This window comes from Lepus europaeus, chromosome 10 (genome assembly GCF_033115175.1).
Source record: "Lepus europaeus isolate LE1 chromosome 10, mLepTim1.pri, whole genome shotgun sequence".
NCBI lineage: Eukaryota > Metazoa > Chordata > Mammalia > Lagomorpha > Leporidae > Lepus > Lepus europaeus.
Window position 1 is genome coordinate 4,539,414 of NC_084836.1, and position 20,704 is coordinate 4,560,117.

Below are 20,704 nucleotides of genomic sequence, written 5' to 3' on the forward strand. Positions count from 1 at the left end.
CACAAATGTTATTACTGCCCAGTCTTCACTCTTTAATCCCAGCTAAAAACCACGTTCGCGGCGCTGGTAACTTTGGGTCCTCTGGCATTAATTTTACCGGCTTACATATGCTTTTAAATGAACGTCCCACTTTAGTGTTGCAGATCAATGGCAAGGACATTAAGGGACTTTTAGACACAGGAGCCGACAAATCCATTATAGCAACAAAGGACTGGCCTAGTACATGGCCTACAAATGTGGCGGAACAAACCTTGCAAGGACTTGGTTTTGCTCATTTCCCAAAAATCAGTGCAGCCTTGTTGTCATGGCAGGATAGCGAGGGTCATAGAGGACAGTTTTCTCCATTCATTTTACCTCTACCCATTTCCCTTTGGGGGAGAGACGTCCTGGCCGAAATGGATGTTGCTTTGGTCACCACTTCCCCTGCAGTACGATCTATGCTACAAAATATGGGTTACGTCCCAGGCAAGGGACTCGGTGTCCAGCTCCAGGGCCACCCTTCCCCCATTGAACCAAAACAAAGACCAAGTAAAGTTGGCCTGGGTTTTTCCTAGGGGTCACTGTTTCGCCTCCTAAACCAGTGGAGCCTTTACCCATCTCGTGGCTAACGGACGTACCCGTCTGGGTTCCACAGTGGCCCCTATCTCAGGAGAAACTGGAGGCAGTCAACACTCTGGTCTTGGAGCAGGTCAACGCTGGTCATTTGATCCCATCCACCTCTCCATGGAATACGCCTATTTTTGCCATCCGCAAAAAATTAGGTCAATGGAGACTCTTACATGATCTTAGGGCAGTCAACGCACAGATGCAGCCTATGGGCCCTGTGCAACGTGGTCTTCCTCTGCTTTCGGCACTTCCCAACCAATGGCCTGTTATTGTAATAGATCTTAAGGATTGTTTCTTTTCCATTCCATTGGACAAAAAGGATACCCCACGTTTTGCTTTTACTGTCCCCACCCAGAACCAGGAACAACCGGACAAGCGTTGGGAGTGGACAGTCTTGCCTCAGGGTATGACTAATAGCCCCACCATGTGTCAAGTCTATGTAGCCCAAGTACTAAAACCTCTTAGAGACCGATATTCCGACTGCAGGTGCCTACATTATATGGACGACCTACTGTGTGCAGCCCCCACAGCAGAGAGGCTCCTGGCCTTATACAGTACACTCCAACAAGTGCTGGAAGGGGCAGGGCTGCATATTGCACCTAATAAGGTGCAATTGTCGTCTGTAGTTTCTTATCTTGGGGCTATAGTCGCCCCTACTCAAATTAGACCTCAAAAAATTCAAATAAAAATCAATGCTATCTCCACTCTAAATGACTTACAAAAACTTTTAGGGGATATCAATTGGATTAGGCCCTACCTTAACATTCCTAATGCTGCATTGCAGCCCCTCTTTAATATACTTAAAGGAGACCCGGATCTTGCTTCCCCCCGAACCTTCACCTCTGAGGCCAAACAAGCACTGTCAATTGTCAACGATGCCCTTAGTAAAGCTGCCCTAAAACGTTGGGACCCTGCGGGAGACCTTACTCTTTGGGTCCTCGACACCCTTAAACAGCCCACCGCGGTCCTATGGCAGGATGGGCCTCTCCTCTGGATCCATCCCTCAATGTCATCTACTAGATCTATTAGTTACTATCCCGTGGCAGTGGCGGAGATAACTCTCCTAGCCATTCAGAGGGCTATCCAACATTTTGGACGCGAACCATCCACCATTGTTGTCCCCTATTCCATGGAACAGGTACGTGTGCTAATCGCTTGTACTGATGCTTGGGCGGTTTTAGTCTGCTCCACTTCCGCAACTATTACAAACAGAACACCCTCTGATCCTTTGCTAACCTTTGTTCAGTCTCACCCAGTTATTTTTCCAAAGTCCACATCCCAAAAGCCCTTACAGGGAGCCCCAGTAGTGTATACCGACGGTTCTAAAACAGGAGTCGGTGCATATGTTGTTTCAGGATCTGTGCCAAAAACATTCCAATTCGCTACTAACTCCCCCCAGGTAACTGAACTTCTTATAGTTAACCAAGTCTTCTCTGATTTCCCCGGACCTGTCAATATTGTGTCTGATTCACGCTATGTGGTTAATTCTGTGTCTATCCTTGAGGCCGCAGGACTAGTCAATTCTTCATCCTCCGTAGCGACAGTTTTCCTCACCCTGCAAAAATCTATTTGGAATCGGTCTGCTCCTTTCTTTATTACTCATATTAGAGCTCATTCTTCCTTACCTGGACCCATGACCACAGGCAATGCTATAGCTGATCAAGCCACACGCCCCATTTGGATACTCCAATTTTCTTCCCCAGAAGAGCAGGCTATCCAGTTTCATTCAGAGTTCCATGTAAACGCAAAAACCCTTGCCGCCAAATTCGGTCTTTCTCGTGCTGCCGCTCGCGATATTGTTCGCCATTGTGCCGCATGCCCTACTTTAACCCCTGTGCCTTCGGTGGGGGTTAATCCCCGAGGATTACTACCAGGACATATCTGGCAGATGGATGTCACCCACATATCCGAGTTTGGGACCTTAAAGTATGTTCATGTGTCAGTTGACACCTGTTCCCAAGTAATTTTTGCTTCTCTGGAGACGGGTGAGCGTACCACCCATGTCATTAATCACTGCCTTGCTGCATGGGCAGCCTGGGGCAAACCAAAAACTTTAAAAACAGATAATGGTCCTGCATACACAAGTAAATCATTCCAAGATTTCTGCACCCGTATGCAGGTACAACATAAAACTGGAATCCCTTATAACCCTCAGGGACAGGCCATAATTGAAAGGGCTCATCGAACCCTCAAGGCTTTTCTCTTAAAACAAAAGGAGGGAATTGCCACGGGCAAAACCCCTCGAATGCGCCTCTCCCTTGCACTGTTTACTATAAACTTTTTGAATTTGACAGATCATTCTATGTCCCCCGCTGAGAGACACATGTTAAAGGAGCCATCTTCACGAGGCTATGTCCGTTGGAAAGATGTCCTCACGGGAAAGTGGTACGGCCCGGATCCGGTATTATGCTGGAACCGAGGCGCGGTCTGTGTCTTCCCACAGGAATCTGGAAGAGAACCTCTCTGGATACCGGAAAGATTGGTCAGAAAAACAGCCCCGCCGCCACAAGATACACCTCTATCACCTACGGACGACATCTCCCCCGAGATAACCGAGATTACCACGCTCTCACAGGACGACAAATTGCAACAAAACAACGAGACGTCCCTGTGTACTTCGCTGGGTGAGCTCCTTCATCAACAACAAGTTGGAGAGCGTCAGACATCAGTTCCGCGCGGCAGCGTATGCTGCTCTCCATCACCGTGATCCGGATGCATATGCCATGCTGGCTCGCATGACTTATGACCGGGTCCATACCAGCGATTAAAACCCTCGTCCCCCCATCCCTACTCACGCCTCACATATGGACAATGCCTCCATCAGGCACACACCTTCCTCGAGTTGTCTTGTTCCCCCTCTCATTCATTGGGCTGTATCACCCATCCCTGACGGGGAGCGAAAACTGGGTATGCGAGACCAAAGGTACTGCAGCAGGAGTCCACCCGGGGGTTCCGGGGGTCCTGGGAGAGCATATGCATATGCATGCAGGTTCAATTCCCAGCCTGCCCCAGCAAAAGGGAATAAAAACTGATCCCTAACGGAGACATCAGGGGTTGTGGCCAGGCCCTTGAAGTTCCGTAACTAACGGATCACAAGCACGCTGGGTATGCACCTCTACTCTCTGCCTAGTAAATATTCTCCCGGCCCTCATGAGCCAGGGCCGTCGGGGATGTGATTTGTGCAAAAACAAAAGGAGGGAGATGTAGGGAACCAGACCGGAGGAACCGTGCCCCTAAGATGGCGCCGACTCCCTGCTTCCGGGTTCTTCCTCATCTCAGGGAGTTCCCGCTCTTGCTCGCTCCTTCCCGCCTTAGATTTCCCGCTCTAGCTCGCTCCTTCCCGCCTTGCCACGAGATTGTCCTATCCCCGCGCTTCTAGCCTATCACCTGATTTGTGACGTGTATTGTGCATATAAACCCTTGCTACGCGGGTGTAAGGGAAGTTCCTGCCCAGAAGAGATCGAAGCTGGATCTCCTGCTTGCCGAGCAATAAAGGAACCCCGTGCAAAGTGTTCGGTCTCTGTCTCTTGCTGGACGAGGACGGCGCCGAGCACTCCCTCTTACTTGCTGGGCTGAGGGCCGCCCCACTGGGAGTTTAAAGGCTTGGTCTTGCAATCTTTTGCCCAATGAAAGCCTTTTTTACATCTGGGACACAGTGTTTTGGGCTTGCCCCATTTTGCAGCGTTTGGGCAGTTTCGCCGTAGGTGTCCTATTTCCTGGCATCCCCAACAAACTGGAGGGTTATTAGACTTCTTTGTGCTCAATTTGTTAATGGCCGCAGTCAGGGCTTGTATGGGAGTATCAGCAGGGTTTACCTCTTTTGTGGCTATTATCCATTTAGAAATGTCTTCATTACGGACTGGGGCAATTGCTGCTTTTGCCTCTTTGGTAGCACCTTCCCAAGCTAATTGTTTGACCAAATTGTCTTGATCAGGGCCAGGCAGTAATCTTTTCTCTACTGCCTCCAAGACTCTGGCAAGGAAATCGGGGAACCATTCGCTTGGGCCTTGAACTAGGTTTCTAAAGAGCTGACTATAATCAGGAGGATTTATATTTTTTAAGGCTTTAAGTGCCAAATCTCTGACCTGATCAAAATAGGCAACTACTCCAATGCGGGCCTGTTCTTGAGGATATATGTAGGTGCCACGGCTTGTAAGCATATCAAAGGTTACTGCTATTCCATAGGCAGCATTATTCCTTGCCACAGTTTCAGCCTCTTCCTCATAGGAGGCTTTCCACTGTAAAAACTGTGGTCTTGACAAACATGCCTTGAGCAGTGCAACCCAGTCAAAATGAGTTTGGAGGTTTGCTGCCCATTGTTTGAGCACTTGTTCAAAGTAGGGAGAGTCAGGACCTGACTCTTGAGAAGCCTTTTTTAGCATAGTAAGGTCATTTATGGGCGTTGGAATCCAGGGCCTGAATTCTGCATCCGCTCCTGTATTAACAGCAAATGTGCAGGTGGGACGGGGTCCAGCTGCTGCCCTAAGAGCTTGGGGTGCCTGAGGACTGCCACAAATGTGGGGATCCTCACTGGGTGCGGATGGGATGACCTCGCATGAGTTATTGTGTAAAGGTCCTCTTAGTTCATCCCACGGGTATGTGGGGGGTAGCTGACTAGGCATTGCTACCCTGTTTGCTACGTTGTTTTTTTCACTGTCAGAGCTCTCTCTCCCTAAGTCTTCAACCATTGTCTGTGAGACAGGGACCTGGAGTGTCAGGCTCCTATCACTCACAGATTCACTATCTTTGATAATCTGCACAGGATTCTGAGAGGGGGGTATCTTTCCCATATCTGAGCGCTTAAGAGAGGCACGGTACGCCAACTCTAGCCAGAGGAAAGACACGTATAGCACTGCTACCGTAACAAAGCAAATTCCTAGCACCTCAACTGTGGATGGCATTTTGTGGGAGGTTTCCCTATGCTAGACAAACAGATAGTGGTGTATCAGATCGTACGTATGTCCTGTGCTTAGTGGGGGACTTCCTTGATTTGTTAGGTCAAGGCCGTATGCCCACACGGTGTCTCCGGAGCGTCACCTCTCTCGAGTGAGGGAAGATGACTTGGTTCCGAATTCTGGGATGATCAGTCCCTTATGTGAATTCGCCGGGCGAACCGAAAGTAAAAGGAGGAGCCGAGAAGCGACGTACGCTTCAGGGCGGTGTGTGCTAACCTGGGGTCACTTAGACCGAGGACAAGGACAAGGAAAGGGGCGTAGGAGGGGGTTCTGTGCTCACCCTCACAGAACCGAACAGCACACCAAACACCGAGGGGCCTACTTGCCGAAATCCAGGGGGGACCTCGCCGAGTCCGACATGCTGTTTCTTTCTCAGTCACGTTGGCGCGCCAGATGTAGCCGTTGAATTCTCTACAATGTAGCAGTGGGTTCGTTTCTGAGAAGAGCAGCGTGGTGGGGGCAAGAGGCGCGGAGTCAATACACAGACCCCGGGAGTCCGGTGAGAGCAGGCTTGAGGCGAGCAGCCTGCAGACTCGTTTATTACAGTTGATACAACACTTATATAGCCAAGACCAGCCAATCTGGTCAAGGGGCGGTCTATACCCCAACCAATCACAGCCTGTTGCCAGGCAGTTTCCACAGCCATCCAATCACAGCCTGTCGCCAGGCAGTTTCAAAGCCATTCCTGACTAACTGACGCTCACTTGCCAGTGGCCACCTTGGCATGGCCTTCTCATTCCACTACACAGATGCACAGACATGCAGACAGTACAAACACATGCACAAATGCACACACACATGCATAGATGCAGATGCAGGCATGCACACACATGTACAGATGCACACACATGCAGACACATACAAACACATGTCTAGATGCACACACACATGCACACAAGTGTATGAGTTCTTACAAACACCCCAGCACAGTCGGGCCAGAAGCCCGGGATTCAGTTCAGGGGAGCCGGGGTCTTGTCCCTGGTTGTGGATTAAGCCTGGCTTCTCCATCTGACATCGGATTTCCCCACCTCTCGGAATGTGGATCACGTCGCCCAGCTCACGCGTCGTCACAAGGAGACAATGCCCACTGGCCAGAGAGATAGGGCTTGGTTACGGGGAGCGGAGTCGCCTGGGTGTGAGGTTGGCTGGCATGGGAGGGTCTCTGGGCAGGCTTGAGGTCTCCATCAGCCTTCAGGGTGTCTGGGCTTGGGGTCTCCATCAGCCTTCAGGGCGTCTGGGCATGGGGTCTCCATCAGCCTTCGGGGCACCTGGGGCTTGGGGTCTCCATCAGCCTTCGGGGCGTCTGGGGCTTGGGGTCTCCATCAGCCTTCGGGGCACCTGGGGCTTGGGGTCTCCATCAGCCTTCGGGGCGTCTGGGGCTTGGGGTCTCCATCAGCCTTCGGGGCACCTGGGGCTTGGGGTCTCCGTCAGCCTTCGGGGTGTCTGGGCATGGGGTCTCCATCAGCCTTCGGGGCACCTGGGGCTTGGGGTCTCCATCAGCCTTCGGGGTGTCTGGGCATGGGGTCTCCGTCAGCCTTCGGGGCACCTGGGGCTTGGGGTCTCCGTCAGCCTTCGGGGTGTCTGGCTTGGGGTCTCCGTCAGCCTTCGGGGCATCTGGGGCTTGGGGGGGGTGTCCATCAGCCTTCGGGGCACCTGGGGCTTGGGGTCTCCATCAGCCTTCGGGGCGTCTGGGGCTTGGGGTCTCCGTCAGCCTTCGGGGCGTCTGGGGCTTGGGGGGGGTGTCCATCAGCCTTCGGGGCACCTGGGGCTTGGGGTCTCCATCAGCCTTCGGGGCGTCTGGGGCTTGGGGTCTCCGTCAGCCTTCAGGGCGTCTGGGGTTGGGGGGGGTCTCCATCAGCCTTCGGGGCGTCTGGGGCTTGGGGTCTCCGTCAGCCTTCGGGGCGTCTGGGGCTTGGGGTCTCCATCAGCCTTCAGGGCGTCTGGGGCTGGGGGGGGGTCTCCATCAGCCTTCGGGGCGTCTGGGGCGGGCCTGAGAACGTGCATTTCCCAAAGGGGCCCTGGTGGCGAGGACAGCACACTCTGAGAAACTGTCTTAAAGCTGCGCTTCTGCCTGAAAGGCTTTTAAAATTTAGTATTTACAAATGGGAAGAGCGTTTTGAAATAATGGGATTAAAGACAATTATGTTTTTAAATTTCTGCTTGAAGAGTCCACACGTGGAACAACTCCTTCATCCTTCCGATGAGCTGACGGGCGGTGGGGGCGGGGGTCTTGGGAGGTGTCTAGTTTCACCCCTGCGGTAGAGCCAGTTCCCACAGTGAGTCCAGGAGCTGCCCCGGACGTCTGCGATGCTCGGGGTGCGCTGTGGTGGAGGTGCAGGGGCCGCTGTGGTGGGGGTGCAGGGGCGGCTGTGGTGGGGGTGCAGGGGTGTGATGTGGAGGTGCAGGGGTGGCTGTGGTGGGGGTGCAGGGGTGTGATGTGGAGGTGCAGGGGTGGCTGTGGTGGGGGTGCAGGGGCGGCTGTGGTGGGGGTGCAGGGGTGGCTGTGGTGGGGGTGCAGGGGCGGCTGTGGTGGGGGTGCAGGGGTGGCTGTAGTGGGGGTGCAGGGGTGGCTGTGGTGGGGGTGCAGGGGTGGCTGTGGTGGGGGTGCAGGGGCGGCTGTGGTGGAGGTGCAGGGGTGGCTGTGGTGGGGGTGCAGGGGTGCGATGTGGAGGTGCAGGGGTGGCTGGTGGAGGTGCAGGGGTGTGTCTGTGGTGCGGTGGAGGTGCGCAGGGAGGCCCCCTCCCTGCAGGGCTCAGGCGTGCCGCCCACCCCTCGGAAGTTCTGGGTTGGGGTGAGTCACGGGGCGCCGGGCCAGCTCGTGTTCTCTGCCGTTCCCAGCCCCTCACTGGCCGTGGCCGCCAGCCTTGGCCGAGGTGTTGGGAGAGGAGTTGCTTGGAAAACGCTCACGCCGGGAAGGCTTAGGTCAGACACGGGCGGCCTCAGGGTGTGCAGGTGTGGCTCCGGGACCCCCCTGCTGTGAGTGGGGACCTGCGTGGTAGGGATGAGGCCGCAGGCGGCCGCGGGTCACCCAGCCCCTGCCCCTGCTGCAGAGGACCTGCCCTGCCTCGGCGGCGTCGGCGGGGCTCGCGCTTCGTGTGGTGGTGAGATTTTTGTTGCTGTCTCCAGTGTTTCTTGAATGGAGTCGCCGTGTGCTCGCCGTACAGTGCACAGCGGGCAGGTCACCGTGGGCGATCGTCTCGCCCTCCACGCCCCGCGTGCCTGGTTATCAGAGGCAGGATGATGGGTGCGGTAAAGCTGGCTGCTCAGTGCGCCCGCCACACCGGGAGGGCCCTCAGCTACGGGGCATCCTGCCACACCCTGGGGAGCAGGGTGAGTGTGACACCGCGCATGTCTCGCCACCAGCCAACTTGGCAGTTGGGTGAAGAGGAATGGGGGCCGTGGGCAGTGACAGCCACGGGGGCGTCGTGTCCGGGAAGAGCTCTCTTCGTGGAGTAGAAGACGGGTCCTGGGCCGTGCAGCCCGGGCTCAGCATCTCCTCACCTGGGGAGGGGGGCAGTAGCTGGTTAGGTGTGGGGAGGCTGCACCATGGGTCGTCATCAGTCTGTTTATTTAAAGATTTGTTCTTATTTCACTTGAAGGGGAGAGGCAGAGAGGTCTTGCAGCCCTTGGTTCACTCGGCAAACGGCACGAGCCTGGGACCTGGAGCTCCGTGTGGGTCTCCCACGTGGGTGGCAGGGGCTCGGGTACAGGAGCCACCTTCTGCTGCGTCCTGGGCACAAGAGCAGGGAGCAGCTTGGAAGCAGAGCCGCAGGGCCTGAGCCAGCTCTCGGATGTGGATGCTGGTGCCGCAGGTGGCAGGTTAGCTCGCCGTGCCGCCACGCTGGCCTCGGTTGACACCAGTCTCATGCGTATGTCCCGCTCATAGCCAGTCAGTACGTGCCGCCTGAATTCATTTTTTTCTTTTTTTTTCTTTTTGACAGGCAGAGTGGATAGTGAGAGAGAGACAGAGAGAAAGGTCTTCCTTTTTGCCGTTGGTTCACCCTCCAATGGCTGCTGCGGCCGGCGCATCGCACTGATCCAAAGCCAGGAGCCAGGTGCTTCCTCCTGGTCTCCCATGCGGGTGCAGGTTCCAAGCACTTGGGCCATCCTCCACTGCACTCCCGGGCCACAGCAGAGAGCTGGCCTGGAAGAGGGGCAACCGGGATAGAATCCGGCGCCCCGACTGGGACTAGAACCCGGTGTGCCGGTGCCGCAAGGCGGAGGATTAGCCTGTTGAGCCACGGCGCCGGCAATGCCACCTGAATTCAATCATTTATATTCCTCCTTAAAATTCCTCACCCGGGGGCTGGCACTGTGGCACAGCAGTTAAAGCCACCACCTGTGACGCCAGCACCCATATGGACTCCGGTTCCAGTCCCGGCTGCTCCACTTCCGATCCAGCTCCCTGCCAACGCACCTGGGAAAGCAGTGAGGATGGCGCACGTGCTTGGGCCCCTGCACCCACGTGGGAGACCTGGAGGAAGCTCCTGGCTTTCACCCTGGCCCAGCCGTGGCCACTGAGGCCATCTGAACCAGTGGATGGAAGATCTCTCTCTCTGTCTCTCTCTCTCTCTCGCTCGCTCTCTCGCTCTAACTCTTTCAAATAAATAAATAAGGAAATCTCAGAAACAAATTCTTCACCCGGTCGAGCTGGTTGGTTCTAGTTTCTCAGATCTCACGCTGTCAGTCCAGAGGAGGGTTCCTCCCGGAGCCAGACGCGCTCATCCCGTCGCTTCCAGGCACAGGCCCTGGGCTTGCTGGTCAGGACCTGTGCGGCTGCGCGTGGCCAGCGGGCTGCTCTTCTACTAAGTGGTCGTGCACTTGGGTGTAACACCGAAGCATGCTCCCTCCCTCCCTTCTCCTCCTGCCCCTCCCCTCTCTGTCCCTGCTCTCTGCCCCTCCTCCTCCCCCTCCCCTGCCCCTCCCCCTCCTCCTCCCCTCCCCTCCTCCCCTCCCCTTCCCCCTGCTCTCTTCTCCTCCCCCTCCCCTCCCCCTCCCCCTCCTCCCTTCTCCTCCTCCCCTCCCCTCCTCCCCCTCCCCTTCCCCCTGCTCTCTGCCCCTCCTCCTGCCCCTCCCCTTCCCCTGCCCCTGCTACCCTACCCTCCCTTCCCCTCCCCTCCCCTCCCCCACCCCTTCTCCCTTCTACTGCTCCCCTCCCCCTCCCCTCCCCCTGTCCCTCCTCCCTTCTACTGCTCCCCTCTCCTCCGCCTCCTCCTCCCCTGCCCCTCCGCCATTTCTGCTGCGTCTCCCCTCCCCTCCTTTGTCCTTTCTGGCTGGGGGAGAACTCGCACATGGTTCAGTTCCATCCCTGTAGAGTGGGTGACTCAGTGGGCCTAGTGTCTTCCCCGAGTTGTGCAGCTGTCGCCTGTGTCTAATCCCAGGATGTTTTTGTACCTGTTCTGGCCCCCCCCCCCCCCGCCCCGGCCGGGCACCTGCTGCTCTGCCTCCTGTCTCTAGATTTGCCTTGCGGGACACTTTGTCTACGAGGGTGATTGGTGTCTGGGTTTCCCTGGCGCGATGTTCCCGAGGGTCGCGTGTGTTGCGGTGTGAACCAGAGCGTTTTCCCTTTCTGTGGCTGGATGTTAGTCCATGGAGCAGGCACGCCGCGATCATTTAACCACAGCTGGGGGAGCGTTGGGTGTCCGGGCTCCTCAGCTATGGTGCAGTTGGGAATGCTCACTACGAGCTTCCGTGTGGACGTCCCCTCCAGTCCTCTGGAGTCTGTCCACCTGAGAAGCCTGAGCCTGACTCGCCGGAAGTGTCGAGCTGTGTTCCCCAGCAGCTGCGTCCGGTTACAGCCCCACCGGGGGGGGGGGGGGTTCCGGTACCCCCTTCCTCGCGGGAGTTACTGTGTTCCCGACCTCCCGTGAGTGTAAGGTGCTCTCCTTGGGTTTTGGCTCGTGTTCCGCGCGTGACCAGGGTTGAGCATCTTCCCAGCCCTCACTGCTGTCTGTCTCCTTTGAGAACTGTGCGTGCCGGCCTCTGCTCGCTTTCAGACCGGGTTGGCTTTCTGTTCCCTGTGCCGTGAGCGTCCTCGATGTAGTCCGCTCTCTGGGTCCTTATCACATGTGCTTGGCGAATAGTTTTTCCCATTCCGTGAGTTGTGTTCCCACTGTTCTCGTTGGCGTCCTTTGGAGCATGAAGCAGGGTTAATCCGTCTGTCTTCAGGTGCTCGGGTTGGTGCCACAGCCAGCATGTCGTGGTCAGGTGCAGGGCTGGGGAATCTTTTTTCTGCCAAGGGCCATTTGGGTATTTATGACACCTCTGTGGGCCGTACAAAATAATCAACCTAAAAATGCACCTCAGTAGGCTCACTGACTCCCGTCCCTCCTGCAGTGGCCTTGGTGGGGCCTTAGACAGCCCGCGGGCTGGACGTCCCCCGCCCCGGTCTGCCGCATGGATTGGCACCTACGTTTCCCTCTGCGAATCTTCTATATTTAGTTCTTACATTTAGGCCTTTGACCTGTTGCCAGTGAGTTCTGTCTGCGGTGTGAGGTGGGGGTCCGGCTCCACTCTCCTGCGGTGTGCATCCAGGTGTGTCTGCGCCGTTGGTTGGGAAGATGGTGCTGTGGCCCCTTCTGCGGCGAGTGGTCTTGGCACCCTCGTCAGAAACCGATGATTGATAAATGTAAGGGTTCCCTTCCGGACTCTGGGCTCCACTGGCCTGTGTGTCTGTCCTCATGCCAGCATCACGCTGTCTGGTGCCTGTCGCTGTGGAGTGAGTTTGATACCACAGACTGCAAGTCCTCCGGCTTCATTCTTTTTCTTTTCTTTTATTATTATTATTATTTTTTTTTTTTTTGACAGGCAGAGTGGGCAGTGAGAGAGAGAGAGAGACAGAGAGAAAGGTCTTCCTTGTGCTGTTGGTTCACCCTCCAATGGCCGCCGGGGCTGGCACGCTGCGATCAGCGCACCACGCTGATCTGAAGCCAGGAGCCAGGTGCTTCTCCTGGTCGCCCATGAGGGTGCAGGGCCCAAGCACTTGGGCCATCCTCCACTGCCCTCCCGGGCCACAGCAGAGAGCTGGACTGGAAGAGGAGCAACCAGGACAGAATCCGGCGCCCTGATTGGGACTAGAACCCAGTGTGCCGGCGCTGCAAGGTGGAGGATTAGCCTATTGAGCCACGGCGCCGGCCTACGTTCTTTTTTTTTTTTTTTTAATAAAAAGATTTATTTATTTTATTTGAAAGTCAGAGTTACACAGAGAGAAGGAGAGGCAGAGAGAGAGAGAGGGAGAGAGAGAGAGAGATCACTCATCTACTGGTTCACTTCCCAGGTGGTTGCAACAGCCAGAGCTGAGCTGATCCGAAGCCAGGAGCTTCTTCCGGGTCTCCCATGTGGATGCAGGGGCCCGAGGATTTGGGCCATCTTCTACTGCTTTCCCAGGCCATAGCAGAGAGCTGGATCGGAAGAGGGGCGGCTAGGACTCGAATCAGCGCCCATATGGGATGCCGGCACTGCAGGCGGCGGCTTCACCCGCTATGCCACAGCACTGGCCCCCCGACTTCATTCTTGTTTTTCTAGGTTGTGTTGGCTGTTCTGCATCCCTTGTATTTCTGTATGGATTTTAGATCAGCTTGTCAACTTCTGCAAAAGAGAAGACACGTGGGATTTTGATAAACATCGAGTTGAACATGTAGATCATTTTGGGGAGTATTGCCATCTTTACTGTCAACATGGAATTATCTCTTCCGATCCAATTTTATTTCAACAATACTTTGTAGCATACAAGTATTGCGTTTTTTTGCTAAATTTATCTCTTAGTATTTTTGGTGATGACTTTTAATGTGGAATTGTGTTCAGATTGTTCATGCAGGTGTATAGAAATGCAGTTGACTGTTGCGTATTGACCTTGCGTCCTCCAGGCTTCCTGAACTGGTTTATGAGTTGTGACTGTGTGTGTGTGTGTGTGTGTGTTCTCTAGGGCTTTCTGTAGACGTCATGATGTCACTTGCAGATGTAATCTGACGTCTAATTACCACTGTGGCTCTGGTTTATTTGCTTTTCCTGCCGATTTGCCCTGAGCCTTCCGTGCAGCGCTGAGCCGTGTTTCCTTTGAGTCGGGGGAGGGGCTTCGTCCGCTCAGGGAAGTCCCTGTCCACTCCTGTGTGCTCCGTGTTTCCTTCTTTGAGCCTGGGATCGGAAGTGTTTCTTCCTCTGTGCGTTTACCGAGGTGATGGTTTTCCTGAGTCCGCGGTGCGTGGCTGACGAGGGTCGGTGTTCGTGCTCCTGGGATAAAGCCCACGTGGTCATGTTTGTTTGTTTCTCTCTCTTTTTTTCAGTATGTTTCTGGATTTAGTTTGCCAGTATTTTGTTGGGAATTTTCCTTACATTTATAAGTAAGATTGATTTTTAGCTTTGTCTTCTTCTATTTTTGTCTGGTTTTAGCATTGTGATGATGTTGGCCTTTTAGAATGTAATGAGAGGGGCTAGTGCTGTGGTGCAGCGGGTTAAAGCCCTGGCCTGAAGTGCTAACGTCTCATGTGGGCACTGGTTCTGGTCCCGGCTGCTCCTCTTCTGATCCAGCTCTCTGCTGTGGCCTGGGAAAGCAGCAGAAGATGGCTCAAGTGCTTGGACCCCTGCCACCCGCATGGGAGACCTGGAAGAAGCTCCTGGCTCCTGGCTTCAGATTTGCACAGCTCTGGCTGTTGTGGCCATCTGGGGAGTGAACCAGCAGGTGGAAGACTGTTCTTTCTCTTTCTCTACCTCTCTCTGTATCTCTTTCAAATAAATAAAATAAATAAATAAAATAAATCTAAAAAAAAAGTAGTGAGAAATGTTTCCTCTTCTGGTTTTTGGAATGTTGTGTGCAGGATTGACCTTCAGTATTTTTTAAAGAGTTTGTGGAATTCACTAAAAGACCCATTTAGTCCTGGACTTCATTTGCAGGGAGTTTTTTGGTTATGGGTTCAATCTCTTTATTTAATTATTTTTTAAGATTTTTATTTATTTGAGGGTAGAGTTACAGAGAGAGGGAGAGACAGAAAGGTCCTCCGTCCACTGGTTCACTCCCTAGATGGCCGCAATGGCCAGAACTGGGCCTATCCAAGCCAGGAGCCAGGAGCTTCCTCCAGGTCCCCCACACGGGTGCAGGGTCCCAAGCACTTGGGCCATCTTCCACTGCCCTCCCAGGCCATAGCAGAGAGCTGGATCGGAAGTGGAGCAGCCAGGGCAGGAACTGGTACCCATATGGGATGCCGGTGCCGCAGATGGAGGCTCAGGCTACTGCGCCACAGTGCCAGCCCCTGGGTTCGGTGTCTTGTGATAGTTCTATGCAGATTTTCTACTGCTTCTTAAGTCAGTTTCAATGTCTTGTGTCTTTCTAAGAATTTTTCATTTAGGTTTCCTAATTGGTTGGCATGCAGTTGTTTACAGTGTTCCCTTATATTGCTTTTTATTTCTGTAAGGTGAGCAGTAATACCCTCTTTTATTCCTGGTGTTTAAAAATTGTTTCTGATTTTAATAACTGGAGCGTGGCCACTTGAGGGAGCGAACCAGCAGACGGAAGATCTAGCTCACTATTTGTTTCTCCATCTCTCTTTCTGTAACTCTGCCTTTCACATATATAAATTTTAGAGGGAAAAGAACAGAGCGCCAGAGAGAGAGACAGACAGACAGAGATCTTACCTTCTGGTTCACTTCCCAAAAGGTTGCCAGGCCAGGGCTGGGCCAGGCTGAAGCCGGGAGCCAGGCGCTCCATCCTGGTCTCCCAGTGGGTGGCAGGCCCCATCGTCCAGTGCCCTCTCAGGTCATTGGCAGGAGGGTGGATCAGAAGTGGAGTGCCCGGCACTCTTGGCCGAGCACTGGCTCTCTCGTAGAGGCTGCCAACATGGCAGGCAGCGGTGTTCCTGTTCCACGACACTGGCCTCTCTCTTCTCTTTTTTCTTTTTTTTTCCCTGAGAAATTTCTTTTAACATACCCCGGAGCAGGTTTGCCGGCGATAATTCCCTTGATTTTTGTTTGCCTGGGAGACACCTTGTTTCTCCTGTACTGTGGAAGGCTGATCCCACCGAATGCAGGGTTCCAGCTTGGTGCTCTCCGTCTGCAGCACGTTCAGTGTCACACCGAGTCTCTGCTCGCACGGCCTGTGAAGACACGCACCTGCAGAGTGTATTTCCCGTGTCACTGCCTGTCCCATGGACATTTAAAATAATGTAATATAGCACCGATGGAAACCATAGTTCTTTTTTTCTAAAGATTTATTTATTTGAAAGGCAGAGTTAGAGAGGTAGGGACAGAGAGAAAGGTCTTCCATCTGCTGACTGACTCCCCAAATGGCGCAAGGACCAGGGCTGGGCCAGGTCGAAGTCAGGAGCCAGGCACTTCTTCCGGGTCTCCTACGTGGGCCCGAGCACTTGGGCCATCCTTTGATGCTTTCCCAGGAGCATTAGCTGGGAGCTGGATCAGAAGTGGAGCAGCCAGGGCTCGAACTGGCACCCGTAGGGGATGCTGGCGCCGCAGGCCGGGGCTTTAACCTGCTGCACCACAGCGCCAGCCCTGAAATCCTCATTCTCCGCCCTTTCTGTGTTGCCTGTTTGTTCTGTGACTTTCCTAGACTTTATGTGGTTTGTTAGGCCTGGCCACTGCCGTCTCAGATTGCACGGCTTGGTGCTCAGCTCACGGTGGGACAGACGTTTCCTTGGAAACCTGTCTCTCAGTTCTCGCCAGAGGGCTTTGGCCTGGGTTGGAGCATTCCTTTAACATTGGCTTCCCTTCCGGCGTGTAGAGTCTTGGGGTCATTCCAGAGAGGAGGTGGGGCCTCCTCAGCCTTCCCAGAGCCTGCCAGTGGCCTGGGAGAGCGTGCAGCCCGCTCCCGTGGGCGGCCTTCGAGATTCCGGGGACCGGGGGTGCTTTGCAAGGCCCCGTGGACATCACGTTCTCCGGTTTTTCCTGTTGAACGTCTTGGTTAGCCTGGCGTTGGCACCGGTGTTCAGCCTGTTCAGACAACTGTGGTATTAAACAGTTGCCGCTGATTTTTTCCAACAAATGCCTCTTCATGACGGGCTACGGTCAGCTCACAAACGCCAGCCCGGCTGCTGGGTGCTTCGGGAAGACGTCCTGTGGGGCGGGGGTGGTTCTCTGGCCATGGGGATCTGACGGAGCTCCGGTCTGCTCTGCCAGCAACTGCCAGGCTGCTGGTGTCACGTGTGGCTGCTGGTGTCCCTGGGCCCAGGGCTGCTTCCTTGCTAGGCTGTCAGGGTTGGGAGTGAGTCGGGAGGTTCAGGATCAGAGGGGTTACAGCGCCACACAGCCTGGTGCTCCTACGAAGGTGCAGCCAGTTTCACGAATGCCCCATTGCCGTCAGTCTGTGGTTAATTTTCCGAATTCCAAAAAGACTGACTGTGACGACCTGTGCTGGAGTTCTCGTTGGCTGTAGGGAGGAGAGGGCTTGGGGTCCTTCTCCGCCATTCGGCTGCCATTCCCAGCTGTGCCGTGTTCAACAAGGAGGCACTTGGAGAGGGCTCACAGGGCCTGAGCGCCCAGCCCTGCTGTCTGCCAAAGGCACGGGCCAGTGTCCTGCGGTGTGGGTGGGTGTCCTGGACAAGAGCCTCTCTGCTGTCCCACTCTGGGAGGTTGTTGAATCTGCTCAAAGTGCGGAATCCTGAGCGACACCGTTGTACCAACCGTGGGCACAGTCTCATCAAGACCAGCGGCGTTTCTTACGCCGTCTGACCGTTCTTCCCTGGACGGGGTAGCAGGAAACCAGCCCCATGAGTAACATGTGCTGTCCTGATAAGATTTAGTTATTTATTTATTTATTTGAAAGGCAGAGCGACAGATCTCCATCCAGGGCTGGGCCAGGGTGAACGCGGGAGCCGGAAGCTCCGTCCGGGTCTCCCACACGGGTGCCGGACCCCAAGCTCCTGGGCTGTCTTCGCTGCCTTGCCCGGTGCCTGCGCAGTGAGCTCGATCAGAGGGGCGGGGGGACTGGAACCAGGGCTGCCGCTTGGGGTCCTGGCGTCACGGTGCAGCGGCTTCGCCCGCCGTGTCCCAGGGCCGCCCTACCGTGTGCTTTCCGTTAACCTCCTCTGTTTTCTGTCACAGGGATTTAATGTGCAAAATGTCCGTTATCCCAGACTGGCATCCGGTGAACTTCCACAAGCAGAAGTTCAAGAATTCAAGGCCCTACTCTTCACCGTGTCGCGCCTACTCCAGGACCGGCTTCCAGAGCGCCTTCAGGCCTTTTTCTTCAAGTGAGTACTGATGAGCAAAGGAGAGTCCTAGCCCGAGACGTCGCTGACGTGTTCCTGTGCGCCGGGGTCGTTCAGGGCCTCCCGGGCCGTGCACCCCCTTAGTGATTCTGCATCGGGGCCCTACTACCCGCGGTCCGTACGGGGCAGAGACACGGCGAAGGCACTCACCCTGGGTTCACATCGGTTGTCAGTGGCAGCTCCAGGCCTTGAACCCAGCACTGTGGTCCCAGGACGCCTGGGCTTACCCACCGTCACGTGGTATACTCAGTCTTTGATGACGGAGCTAGCAGCTGTGTTTCCTAGGAGAGTTTCACACTCGGAACGGCTGGCAGCAAGCAGAGGCCCCCCCGCGCTGTGGCACGTTCATGAGGGGGTGCCACACCAGTGTGCCCCGGTTTACGTCAGGGTCCACCCTTGGTGGGGTGGATTCCGTGCGCCTGGCAGAGGTGCAGGGACCTGCGTGTCCACTGTGACATCGTACAGAATAGCTTCAGTGTCCTAAAAAGTTCACCACGTTCCCCGTCCATCCTGCCGCCCCCTCACCCCAATCATTTCATTGTCTCCGTAGTTTGGTCTTTCTAAGGTTCTTTATTTGAGAGGCAGAGTTAGAGAGAGAGGGCGGGGCGGGGGGGGGGTGAGGAGAGAGGATATTCCATCTGCTGGTTCACTTCCCAAATGGCTGCAGCAGTGGAGCTGGGCGGATCCAAGCCAGCAGCTTCCTCCAGGTCTTCCACGTGGGTGCAGGGCCCAAGCACTTGGGCCATCTTCTGCTTTCCCAGGGCATTAGCAGGGAGCCGGATCAGAACTGGAGCAGCTGGGACTTGAACTGGGGCCTGTGTGGGATGCCAGCACCGCAGGCGGAGGCTTACTCTGCTGTGCCACAGTGCCGGCCTCCATAGTTGGGTCTTTTCCGGAATGTCATACCATTGGAATCATTCACATACAGACTTGTGTCTGTATATAGCCTTTTTAGGCTTTTATTTAACAATGTACATGTGCACGCCCCCATGTCTGTGGCGTGATGGTTCATTTCACTTTAGTGCTGGAGAATATTCCGTTGTCTGGCCCTCCTGGTTTAACCCCCCCGCTGAAGGAATCCCGTCGGCAGGGTTTCAGCGTGTGTGTCTGCGTGTCTGGATGTCCGTGTGCCTCTCAGCTCCTCTGGGTAAAGACCAAGGAGTGGAGTTGCTGGATCTGGGTTAGGTTTTGTAAGAACCACCTTCCGGAGCGGCTGCCCCCTCTGCGTTCCCACCGGCGGTCCCTGAGCTCCCGCTCCGCACGCGCACCTGCGTTTGGTGTTGTCTGGACTCGGCCCCTCCAGCAGGTGCGCAGGGGGCGCTCCTTGTTTGATTTGCACTTCTCAGATGACACACGTTGTGGAACATATGTCTGTATGCTTATCTGATTCTGTATTTCTTCTTTGGTGAGGTGTCCGGGTGTGGGACCCATTTTTTAATTGGGATGTTTTCTTCTTGTGTTTGAGTTCTATTTTTTTTTTTTTAATTGTGTGAGAGGAGGAAAGAGAGAGTGGCAGAGAGAGCCCCCTTCTGCTGTTTCACTCCCCGCTGCCCACAGCAGCTGGGCCTGGGCCAGGCTGCAGCCGGGAGCTGGGACCCCAGGCCAGGTCTGCCAGAAGGGGGCAGGGATCACCTGAAGCCTCCAGGAATCCGTGTCGGCAGGAGGCCAGAATCGGGGAGCACCCAGGCCTTGAACTCGGGCACTGTGGTCTGGGACGCGGGCGCCTCGGCTGGACGGTAACTGCTGGGCTAGTGCACCCGGCAGGCCCGAGTTCCGGCGTTGCGGCAGCTGCCCTGTCAGACGTCTTTGCAGGTCCTTGCTCCCTGTCCGTGGTCACCCTCCCGCCTCGCTGGCGTGTCCTTTGCAAAGCGCTGTCCATGGTCACCCTCCCACCTCACTGGCGTGTCCTTTGCAAAGCGACGAGTTCAGTTTCTCTCCTGGATGGTGACCCTGTCCCTCCGTGTTGAGCGCATCCTCCACCAGTGCCGTTCATCCCTGTCACCGCTCCTCACCTGCATCTGATAGCGATCGTCCCTGTGTTCTCTCTGTGGTCCTCTTGGGGTGGCTGCCTTTGCTTTGGGTCAGGTCCCCTCTTCTTCATTTCTCTTGGAATTTTAAAACGAGCGTAGAGGAACAGCAGGGGCAGAGGGGCAGCAGCGGACAATCTGCGCTCTGGAGACTGAATGCGTCTCCTCCTCCCCCTCCCTTTCTCCTCCTCCCCCTCCTCCTCCTCCTCGTGGCTTCTCTGGGGCAGGCCAGCCTGCACAAGGAGGGAGCTGGGGCCGACTGCACAGTCCCTTGGGTTGACGTTAGCCCTGGCTTCCAGTGCTTGCTGTCGGCTTGTCTGAGCTCTGAGCCCTGGTGGGTGTCAGGGTCTGTGGGAGGAGACTCTCTCGGCCTTGCTGTCCACCTGCCCTTCAAGGGGTTTTCTTGGGGTCCTTTGTCCTCCAGCTCTGCCCCGGCTTTCTGCACCCAGGAGACTTCTGCCTGCCTCCCGCTGGCTGAGGTCACTGCGGGCCCCTGTGCTCTCCTGCACTAAGCCTTCAGTCAGCGGCTGCCTCAGGCTTGTGCAAAACCCGCAGGGGGTGGGGGGCGGTCTCAGCTCCCGCTCTCTGCCCTCAGCTGTGCAAATCCCGAAGGCCCTGCCTGGGGGGTGGGTCTCAGGCAGCTCCCGCCCCCCCTCCGGCCCTTGGCCCGAGGGGCTGGATTTGGGGCAGGTGCATGGTTTCTCCTTCCCTGTCTGAATGTGTTTTACCCCACCCCAGCCACCCCACCCCCCACTGCAGGGGAAGGCCCGAGGGTGCTGTTTCCAGTAGCGCTTTGTCCATGCTGGAGTCTGCGTCCTCACATGCTGGTGTCTCTTCTTGTTCTCGTGGTAGGGTGGAGTGACCGCGCCTTCCCGCGGTAGGGTGGAGTGACCGCGCGTTCCCG

At 55.5% G+C, this 20,704-nt stretch overlaps 1 protein-coding gene across 1 annotated transcript in view; it reads left to right on the forward strand.

The window, feature by feature from the left end:
- EFCAB6 (EF-hand calcium binding domain 6) overlaps positions 1–20,704 on the forward strand; it is a 248,212-nt gene that overhangs the window by 15,319 nt on the left and 212,189 nt on the right. The window contains exon 3 of the mRNA XM_062201869.1: positions 17,607–17,755. Within this exon, the coding sequence (XP_062057853.1) occupies positions 17,607–17,755 (149 nt within the window). The remainder of the gene's footprint in view (positions 1–17,606; positions 17,756–20,704) is intronic.